This window comes from Sus scrofa, chromosome 16, assembly GCF_000003025.6.
Source record: "Sus scrofa isolate TJ Tabasco breed Duroc chromosome 16, Sscrofa11.1, whole genome shotgun sequence".
Classification (NCBI taxonomy): Eukaryota; Metazoa; Chordata; class Mammalia; order Artiodactyla; family Suidae; genus Sus; species Sus scrofa.
The window spans coordinates 41,324,859-41,336,138 of NC_010458.4; the positions used below are offsets into that span (position 1 = coordinate 41,324,859).

General features: G+C 37.6%; 1 protein-coding gene across 2 annotated transcripts in view; it reads left to right on the forward strand.

Annotated features, from left to right (window-relative positions):
• The window catches only part of IPO11 (importin 11), a 214,251-nt gene extending 203,736 nt beyond the window's left edge, over positions 1-10,515 (forward strand). For both annotated transcript variants that reach the window (XM_021077043.1, XM_021077044.1), the window contains one exon: positions 9,146-10,515. In XM_021077043.1, coding sequence (XP_020932702.1) covers positions 9,146-9,310 — 165 coding nt within the window. In that variant the 3' untranslated portion in view covers positions 9,311-10,515. The remainder of the gene's footprint in view (positions 1-9,145) is intronic.

Below are 11,280 nucleotides of genomic sequence, written 5' to 3' on the forward strand. Positions count from 1 at the left end.
ATCCCATGAAATGAAACTGCTATGTGATATCATAACTACATAGAAAATGTATTTTTTTTTCTTAGAGTGATGATACCCTTTTGGTATAACAGTTATTTCCCCCTCTTTCACCTCTACTTTTCTAAGCCTTGAATATATCATTGGTATTATAGAAAAATATGATACCACTCTTCTTAATAAGGTTCTGATCTTGTGAATGAATAATAGATATTCTGCTTCTTTTTGGGCATGAGCTTTTGTGCACATTGTAGTGATATAGTTAATCTGGTAGATCTAACTATTGCAAATCTCCCCCAATTTTTTTTTTCATTCCATATAGAATCCTAAGATCATATAGTAGTAGTTTTAATTCTAACTTTATTTTGAAGGTAAGTAGCATATTATCTCAAAGAATAGTGTAAGAACAATAGTTTTAGAAATAACACTTAAAATTCTTTAATTTAGTTTTGTGACCCTAAATTTTGAGAGATCACTATTTTATCATTATTGTTCCATTTTAGATAGTATTGATTTATAAAACATTTCATTTTCTTAAATGGCTGATTTTATTTGAAATCAGTCACCAGTGGTTATTTGATGTAAAATTAAATAACTATTAATACTGTCATCTCTACTAAGCTTTTCATTGCCTTAGACTTAAGGCTTAGTTGTAGGCTGATGATACTGTGGCATTTATGATTAATGCTGGAATTATGTAGCTTAGCCTTGAATAAATCTAATTATGAATACAGTGCTAATTTTCCAGTAACAAACAAAATTAGTTTCATTGTATCTTCAGGGTTATAAGAATAAATTATATGCTTTCTTTTCATAATTATATCATCATTCTTGTATTGTTTTTAACATTAGAACATTTTTGAAAACTAGCTAGGTGTGTCTTGGTTGTATTTTCAAAGGGAAGTGTTTGCTGGTAGATGATTATGAATTATTATTTAAAAGAAAAACCAATCTAGCGTCAAAAGTTTTTTTTCTCTTTTTTTTTTAGGGCCATACCTGTAGCCTATGGAGGTTCCCTGGCTAGGGAGGCAGTCGGAACTGTAGCCACCGCCTACACCACAGCCACAGCAATGCGGGATCTGAGCCATGTCTGCAACCTACACCACAGCTCATGGCAACGCCGGATCCTTAACCCATTGAACAAGGCCAGGGATGGAACCGGTGTCCTTATGGATACTAGTTGGGTTAGTTAACCACTGAGCCATGACGGGAGCTCCTGATTTACTTGCTTTTATTGTTGTCTCAAAGTGGTCCATAAAATGTGTGGTGGTGTCTTCATTTCAGGAGGTGCTTTGGTAGAGGAAAGCACTGGTGATCGTAATTCAAAAAGATGGATGATTAATATTATACCAAGTATGCCAGATGATTTTCCATAAGTTTATGAGAATTCTTTATATTTCATCTTAAATAAGGATAAAATTGCCATTTAGGAAAGCTATTTAGGAAAGCCAGACTTTTGATCTCTTTTGTGCTTTTTTTATCCAGCGCTTCACTGCACTATCCATTTGGGGGGAAATAATTCTGTGGAGATTGAACACAGCTCAAGTGTTTCATTTCATTTCTAAGTTTCCTCTCTGTCCGGTATATTCCAGTAGTAGGATGATAATTTCATGACTTCTATAAAGAATTCAGCTAATACATTAATATTTTAAGTTGCTTACAATTTCTTTATTGTGGAATGTGACATACTGGGCATAAGTTGAAATTTCTCAAATTGTAGTTTTTGAATGTATTAATGCTTTCTGGCAACTTTTTGCTGTTAGTGAATGCAAATTCATGTGTCTGACAATACCACACAATATCAAAACATTGGAGTTTGGAACAAGGAAAGGTTTATTGCAGGGCCATGCAAGGAGACAGATGGCTCATGCCTTTAAAAACGGAACTCCTTAAAGGCTTTCAGCAAAGTCTTTTATAGGAAAGGTGAGGGAGGGGTGTGGTTTGTTGTTGCAAACTTCTTGGTGTTGGATCCTTTGTTCTTGAAGCTGTCCATGTAGGTCAGGTTACTAATGTTCCTGCAAACTTCCATCAAAACAAATGTTATTCTCTGTTCTGTAACTTTTTATCTAAAGATGTAATGTACAAGAAAAGGGGAGGGGAAGCATTAAATTCTGTCTCCATGTCTCCTTCAGGCTTTTAACACTTAACAAATACCATAAGCAGAGTGGACAAATCCATAAGCAAAGCTACATCGTTACCTCTCATTTTACTTGTTCAAGGTTCCAAGCATCAACTTTCACCCTCCAAGGTTTAGGTCTTGGCTAAGAGGAGGGGAGCCCTATGCGAGCTGTTTACCTTGCCTGTGCGTATTCATCTAGCACCTGTGTAGGTCCTCACACCAGTGCCCAGGCCTGACTGAACAGACGGATGTCAACTGGCAGTACCCTCCAGGCCAGCTGTCATCACTAAGGGAGCAAGGTGCCTAGACCCAGCCAGCCTTCAGGCTCCTCAGGCTGTGCAGATGTCATCCAGGTCCCATGGACTGTGGGAGATTGCCACTGCCATTAGGTTGTGGAGATGGGCCTGGGCCTGGCCACTGGCCAGCCACAGTGAGGGCTCTGGAGCTCTGCAGGACACAGCTTTCAGCCTTTTCCCGGGCCCTCCAGATCTACCTGCCAGAGGCCAGAGAGCCTGTAGGAGAAGACCTCAATCTGCTTGTCACTGCACTCCATGCCACGAGGACCCCTGGGAGACTCACTGTTGGTACAGAGAGACCTCTTACTGCCCTGCACTAGTGGTCTTAATGCTGATAGCATGCACTAACAGCCACAGGCCTGCACCACCCCATTACAGTAATACCTGCTAAGAAAGCACTTTTTTATTTTTATTTTTTAATTGAAGTATAGTTGATACACAGGTTTCAGGTATACAACAAAGTGAATCAGTTTTTTATATATATATATACACGTACGTGTGTGTGTGTGTATAGGCCCCTATACAGTAGGTCCTTATTTATCTATTTTATATTCAGTAGTTTATATCTGTTAATCTCAAATTCCAAATTTACTCCTCCTCCCTCTTTCCCCTTTGGTAACCATAAACTTGTTTTCTATGTCTGTGAGTCTCTTTAGGAAATAAGTTGATTTGTACCATTTTTTTAGATTCCACATATAAGTGATATCATATGATATTTGTCTTTCTCTGACTTAATTGATATAATATGATAATCTCTAGCTCATCTATATTGCTGCCAGTGACATTAATTCATTCTTTTTTATGGCCGAGTAATATTCCATTGTATAAAAATACTATACTATAATATATATAATATGTATTATTATTATAATAAATAGTAATATATAAGATACTATATACACCAAAACTTCTTTACCTATTCATCTGTCTCTGGACATTTATCTTGTTTCCATGTCTTGGGTGTTACAATAGTATTGCAGTGAACACTGAGGTACATGTATTTTTTGCTTTTTAGGGCTGCACTTGTGGCACACAGAAGCTCCCAGGCTAGGGGTCGAATTGGAGCTGCAGCTGCCAGCCTACACCACAGCCACACCAACATGGGATCCAAGCTGCCTCTGTGACCTACACCACAGCCCACCAAAGTGCCAGAGTTTTAGCCCACGGAGCAAGGCCAACAATCAAACCCTCACCCTCATGGATACCCTAGTCAGGTTTCTAATCTGCTAAGCCACAATGGGAACTCCCTACATATATTTTTTTGAGTTAGAGTTTTCTCTGGCTGTATACCCAGGTGTGGGATTGCTAGATCATATGGTAACTCTATTTTTAGTTTTTTTTTAAGAAATCTCCATACTGGTTTGGCTGTACCATTTTAAATTCCCTCCAGCAGTGAGAGTTCGCTTTTCTCCACACCCTCTTCAGCATTTATTTGTAGACTTTTCGATGATCATCATTCTGATGGTGTGAGGAGATAACCTCATTGTAGATTTGATTTGCATTTCTTTAATAATGAGTGATGTTGAACATCTTTTCATGTGCCTGTGGGCCATCGGTATGTCTTTGGAGAAATATCTATTTAAGTCTTCTGCCCATTCTTTGATTGTTTAGTTTTGTTTTTTTTTAATTGAGCTATATGAACTGTTTGTATATTTTATATATCCCTTGTTGGTCATATCGTTAGCAAATATTTTCTTCCATTCTCTAGGTTGTCTTTTTGTTGTGTTGATGGTTTCCTTTCCTGTGCAAAAGCTTTTAAGTTTAATTAGGTTCCAGTTGGTTTTTGTTGTTGTTTCCATTACTCTAGGACATGGATCCAACAAGATATTGCTGCAAATTATGTCAAAGAGTGTCCTGACCATGTTTTCCTCTTAAGAGTTTTATATTTAGGTCTTTAATCCATTTTGAGTTTATTTTTGTATATGGTGTTGGCGAATGTTCTAGTTTCATTTTTTGGCATGAGTTGGTCCAGTTTTCCCAGCACCACTTATTGAGGAGACTGTCCTTTCTCTGTTATATATTCTTCCCTCCTTTGTCATCTAGCATAAGTGTGAGTTTATTTCTGGGCTTTCTGTCCTGTTCTTTACTGTTCCATTGGTCTGTTTTTGTGCTCATAACCATATTGTTTTGATTTCTGTAGCTTTGTAGTGTAGACAGAAGTCAGGGAGCCTGATTCTTCCATCTCTGTTTTTCTTTCTTAAGATTGCTTTGGCCATTCAAGGTCATTTGTGTTTCCATACAAATTTTAAAATTATTCGTTCTGGTTCTGTGAAAAATGCCATTGGTAATTTGAGAAGACACAAATCTCCATGTTCATGGTTTGGAAGACTTAATATTGTTAAGATGCTCTTTTTACCCAAAGCAACATTAGATTCATTGCAATTCCTATCAAAATCCCAATGGCATTTCTTTCAGAAATGAAGACAATTCTGAAATCCATACGGAAGCATGAAAAACCTTGAATAACCAGCCAAAACAGTCTTGAAAAAGAACAAAGCTAGAGGCATCACACTTGCTGATTTCAAAATATATTACAAATCCACAGTAATTAAAACAGTATGGTCACTGGCATAAAGATGAACAACCTTTCTTTTTTTCTTTTTTTTTTTTTTCCTTTTTTTTAGGGCCGCCCCTGCAGCATATGGAAGTTCCCAGGCTAGGGCTCAAATTGGAGCTGTAGCTGCCAGCCTACGCCACAGCCACAGCAGCATCAGATCCAAGCCTTGACTGCAACCTACACCACAGCTCACAGCAACGCTGGATCCTTAACCCACTGAGTGAGGCCAGGGATCCAACCCGCAACCTCATGGTTCCTAGTCAGATTTGTTTCTGCTGAGCCACGACAGGAACTCCCAACCTTTCTATTTTGAAATAGTTTTAGGCTTATAGAAAAGTAGTAAAAATAGTACAGAGTGGTCTCATGGACACTGACATTGTTGACATTCCCTAATGTCAAACATCATACATTACCATTATACATTTATCAAAGCTAAGAAACCAGCTTTAGTGTATTACTATTAACTAAACTCCAGACTTTTATTTAGATTTCGTCAGTGTTCCATTGCTGCTTTTAGTTGCAGAATTCAATCCAAAATACCATCTAGTTTGGGTCTGTGTTTTAATAATTTTCTGCCTTCCCATTATTCCCAACATTTCTGTATTGTCAGTTGTGCCTTGCTATTGCTGCTTTTGTTTTCCTAGTAGCAGGTTTTTTTTCCTCTTTATATTTGTGCATATAAGCAAAACTGCATCTAAGCAAACCTGCATCTAATTCTACCAATTACAAATCTGTTGGAAAGAAGAATAAATAATTTGATTTTATAAGATTTCTGTAATGACTGATTTGTTTAAATTTGGGCGTATAATGCCAAACGATTTTGATGGTTCACCCTCAGAAGTTAATTCCTTGCCTTCTGTTGTATTCCTGGTGGTTGAGGTTGCCAAATTTATGAGCTCTGAAGTTTATCACCTGTTGCTGTCCATGTCCTCCAGCAATAACATCTTACAAAACTGCATCTTCACAAGCAGAATATTGACATTAATGAGTCACATTAATGAGTCTGTAACATTGAATACAGCACAACCCCTCAGTTGTCCTTTTGTAATTAAATCCACTTGCCTCTTGCCCATGCCCCCCACTTTGGTATTGTGAGTAGTTTCTGTTGAAACTTGGACATCTTTGGTATTATGTTATGAGACTCCAAGTCTTATTTAAACCTTTTGTTTCAGCTGGCTTCTTTTGAGAATGCTCTGGCAGGAGAAATGGGGTGGCCACTTCGATACTGCCACGGGGTGGGCAGGGGGGAAGAAGGCCATGATCCCCACTAGGCCTCCACTGATACCACCCTGGGTGAAGAAGGGGAGAGTTTAGGATCCCCACGGCATGGGGTAGGGGTGTTGAGTTGAACCCTTGTAATATCCTGGTGTGAGTGAGGGTGGGGCCAACAGTTTCTTTTGTGATGTTTAGCTGAAGTAGAACAATTATTCTCTAAAAGGTTGCTGTCTTGCTCTGTGGACCCTCTCCTTTTCCTTTGCCTAGAAAGTAGACTTTTTAATGCAGCCTTTTTTTGGTCTCTGCTCATTGGCATTCCCAGGCTGCTGGCTTCTTCAGCCCCAAATGTGGGATTTGGGAGGCAAGGAGAAAGAGCATTCAACACCATGTCATTCCTTGGGAGCTGAGCTCCCTGGTCAGTCTTCTCTGATATCTACATCTTTTAGAGTCTCTTTATGTTTGTTTATATATAATGTTCAACAGCAGCATCATCTTCCTAATTGCAGTTTATTTATTACAATAGAAAATCATTTTCTTAAGAACATACCACCTGGTAAACATAGTAGGCATTCTGTATTTTTTCATATTAAATTAGATAAATAAGTTCATTATGTTAGGTGGACATTATCTGTACAAAAGTAATAGTTTTGAAAATGTTGTTAGTGAATTCAGGCTCTCTTAATTCTAGTGACTTTAGGCAATGTTGCATTCAAAGAAATGATATCTGGATTTTTAGTGCCTACGCATCAATAATTCTTCTCTAGAGAATCATTTGGTCAGTCTGTTTCATGTATCTCTTTGAAAGAAGATTAATAGCCATGATTAATTAATGTCTACCACAAGCCAAAACAGACATTTAATTGCTAATTTTTTTTAACTAGAAAAAATTTTTTTTAAGTTTTTTTTTTTTTTTGGTGTTTTTAGGACTGCACCCATAGAATATTGAAGTTCCTAGGGTAGGGGTCAAGTCAGAGATGCAGCCTACACCACAGTGACAGCAACACCAGATCGGAACCCCATCTATGACCTGTGTCAGAACTTGCAGCAACACCGGATCCTTAACGCCCTGAGCGAGTCCCAGGATCGAACCTGCATCCTCATGGATACTAGTCAGGTTCTTCCAACCTGCTGAGCCACAGCAGGAACTCCTTTAAAATATTTTAATGTATACAGTTGGATGTTCTGTATGTAATTTCTTCTTCCACAACTCTCCCTTCAAAAGAGATAAATATTTTATCTTCTCATGATTGATCAATTCACTTTACAAAAATATACTGACCTAGTATTTGCCATTCTGGTGTAGGTTTTAATGTGGTGTTACTTTTCCTTTTTATTGATCTGTTGAAAATTAAAGCATGGAGATGTGTGGTAAGTTAACTTTTTACAGTTTCTTACAGCAAATTGAAACAGCATTTAAACCACACTCTTAAGCTTTGTTTCAAGGAGTTGGAGTGACTTGTCGAACATCAACTTTAAGCTCAGCTTCTTTTCATACTCATATTGTAGCAGGTTGTTTTTGATTACAAATAATTCATGATGTTTCAACAAAATTCACGTCTTCTTTAGTAAGAAGTCTGTTTCTTAGTAATTAATAGTGAACATTATTGCATGTTCCTTAAGAGAGCAAATATTTTTAAGTGTTCATCTTTCATTTCTTTGTATTTTGTAGAAAGGTATCTTTAGGCTTGTGAATGCAGGGATTGTGTCTGCAGTTCTTCTTGCTGTTCTTTTGCCCCCTAGGGTAATGGGTTTGTGAAATTACCCTTGCCTTGGATTTACCCCATGACTCTGGAATGGTCACATAATGGTTTAATTTCAAATTCATGCCTCTTATGTCCCTGGACTCTCATTTGCATTATCTACTTGTGGTCATTATTTTAAAATCTGTTTACATTGCTCAAAGGAGATCTGACTCAATCATCCCTGATTGCATCTCAGTAAAGAAAGAGAAACATTTCTCACACAGAAACTCGTGCTTTTTACTTAAAACCTTGCATCTGTTCAGCATTATTGATAATGAAAACAATGAACACTTAAAGCAATGGTTAGTAATTCTTTGGTTATAGTGATAGATATCCTAAAGAAATAATCCAAAACGTAGAGGAAAGGCTGTATATACAGTAATATGGAAAAGTGTTTGGGAAAGATTATTCAGCAAAATTATTGTTAGAATTGTATTTAAACTAGACTATGATTACTTTACCATGCCTCTAACAAAAAAAATTATGACATAAATTGGTTTAGAATTCTTAAAATGTGTTAAAATTCTTGTGTGATAAGTGCAAAGAGCAGTACTTACTGTGTATTTATGTATGTATGTGTATCTACATGCCACGGGCACAGAAAAGAAAAGAAGCCAGAATATTTTCTGTTGTGATTAACATCTTTAGGAAGTGGATAAATAAGTTTTTAAATTTAATTATATTTCTTTTGTTTTTTAAGTATTCCAGTGGGAGAGAAGGAGCACCTGTTTGGGTTGTTAAAAATCTATCTTTATATATATTTTTCTTTATCACTCTCTCTCTCTCTTTTTAACCAGAAGCATATACATGAGTATAAACAGTGTGGCACTCCAGGATGCGGCACGGTTTCCTCTGTCAGTCCTGAGGGCCTCACTAAGCTGCCACAGTATAGTACCTGATCTTCCTACCAGGAACCCGGGATAATTGGGTTTAAATAGTTTTTGGCATGTTCTGTTCCTTTTAGGGCATGTTCTGTTCCACCAAGTTTTGATTCTTTACATGGACAAACCCTCAGCTGTTGAAAAATTGAGCTAATCAGATGACTTAAGCTCAGAGGCCCAAACTTTTTTACCATGAGGCTGCTTTAGAAACCCTTGTAAGAAGGGAGACAGAAGCACTTTTGCTGCTGCGAAAGAGATGACAAAGAGTTTAGACACTCGCACATACGAGGGACTTGTTTTGGCTCTCTGACACAGTGTGGCTCCTCTCTGTCCCGCAGCTGGCCCTGAAGGACCCTGTGCACACCGTGTCACTGCAGCAGTTCATCTACGAGAAGCTCAAGGCCCAGCAGGAGCTGCTGGGAGAGCAAGGCTTCCAGTCCCTCATGGAAACGGTGGACACGGAGATCGTCACCCAGCTACAGGAGTTTTTGCAGGGCTTCTGAGGGCACCTGACGTGTGGCTGAGGAGCCCAGCCTGCCATCTGTGTGTGAAAGCCTGCTGAGATGATGCCTGAAAGAAAGATTGGAAGACTACACATTTTTTTTTTTTACCACAGAATTCAGCGAATAAATGTAAATCCTACATAACTAAAATCACAAACCTATTCCTCAAAACAATTTAATTTTATATTTATGAGGGGCCCTGTGTTTACTAGAGATAGATTTGACAATAGCTGCTTAGTTTCCTGTTAAGAAACTGTTACCTTTTAATCATGTACTCTTAACACCTGAGAAGAAGAAGGTTAATGTCTGAGATGTTCTTCTGCAACCAAAATTAGTTAAATTTGGCTGCCTTATCCCTTTTTTAAGCTCTTGAAACTACAAATTTGAAAAATGACAAAGCTCTTCAGATGATGCAATTAAAGGAATTTGTGCACCAAGCAAAAGTATATAAATAGTGACAAATATACATTAGGGAGTTTATCTTGCAAAGGAATTGCTTTCATCTGACATAGAAAATGTGTTTTATCAGACAAATGCTTTTATTTTCATTCTAGTAGTTTGATATGGAAGTTAGTAAAGGAATTTTTTTTCTCACTTTATTTTCAGTAATTATTTTTAGTGTTTTAATGCACATTGTGAGGCCCGCAGAAATGAACCTGTGGTACTGCAGTACCAGCTGGGAGACCTCTGATCCTGATTTAGTCCCAGTTCCTTTGTTACTCTTGGAGGCCAGGAGCCTTGTGAACACCGAGAGAAATTGGCAGCTCACAGACCCCTGTGCTCTGACATGGCTCTGACAGGCTGTTCAGCACTTACCGGCCTCAGGTTCCCCAGTGCACCAGGGCCGTGACAAATGGATTCCCCTGGAGGACCCAGCAGCAGTCCCCAGGTTACCAACACTGATGTGACAAGTCTTCCTTCCTTATTCCTCCAACATGCAGTACCAAAAAAAGGGGAAAAAGGAGAAAATAAAGCCTTACTTTGTTTTACTTGCCATTGACTGTAAGGAAGCTTTAAAGCATTTTTAAGGAAATATTCAAAAGCAAGGTTGGAAAATGATCTTTCTATAGAAAGATACAGTATGTAACTGCAGGAAACCCACTGCCCCTTTGTATGTTGTAGAACCCAAAAAGTGTGGGAATATTTGATGTTTTCAGCAAGAGAAAGAAGATATGGTCCATATTAAATTTTCCAAAGATACCTCACCTTTGATTTGTCTGATTATTTTTCCTGCCCCACAAAAAATAAGCTCTCAAAGATTGCCCAGTGACTTTTAAAGGGAGGTTTTCTTTCATGCTGTGATGTTGACTCTGTTCTAGCAGGTGGCAGTGCTGTGTGTAGCAGATCTTAGTTACCTTTTTAGTTTTTCTTTTTATTTAAAGACCAGAAGCTTCTTTATTTGACTCAGTCTTTAAGACTGATCTAAGAAGAATAATTTCTTTTTTTGATTTAATTATTTTCATTTGAGACTCTCTTCCCATCAGAAATGTGCAAACATGCTCCCAGTTTTCAGTTATAGTAATATACTCACTTTCTAATTCCTGACAGATTTCATCATAGTGCTATGGCAAATATTACTTAAAAAAAAAAAAAAGCCACCTTGATAAAAAGCTTATCTCAGGGAAAGAGTTTGGTTACTTTTTTTAAACTCAGAGGTTAAAATAGGCTTTTTAACTAGTTCAGAAAAAAAAATTTCTCGTAGCTTAAATTTCTAAGTGTTCAATTAAGGCATAAAATGTAATTATTGAGTTACTGAATTCTGTTCATTAATGCAGCCTTATAGCAAACATATTTTGGGCAAACAACTCATCCAGGCCTCTGGTTGAACTGTGCCTCCTAATACAAGGTTATGACCATTTCTATTTCATAAATATACTCCTTTTCTATTTACTTTATATTCCAGAGACTTCTCCTGAGCCTCAGAAAAAGGCCCATGTGGCCAGTATTTTAAAGTTTTAATAAAAGTGCTG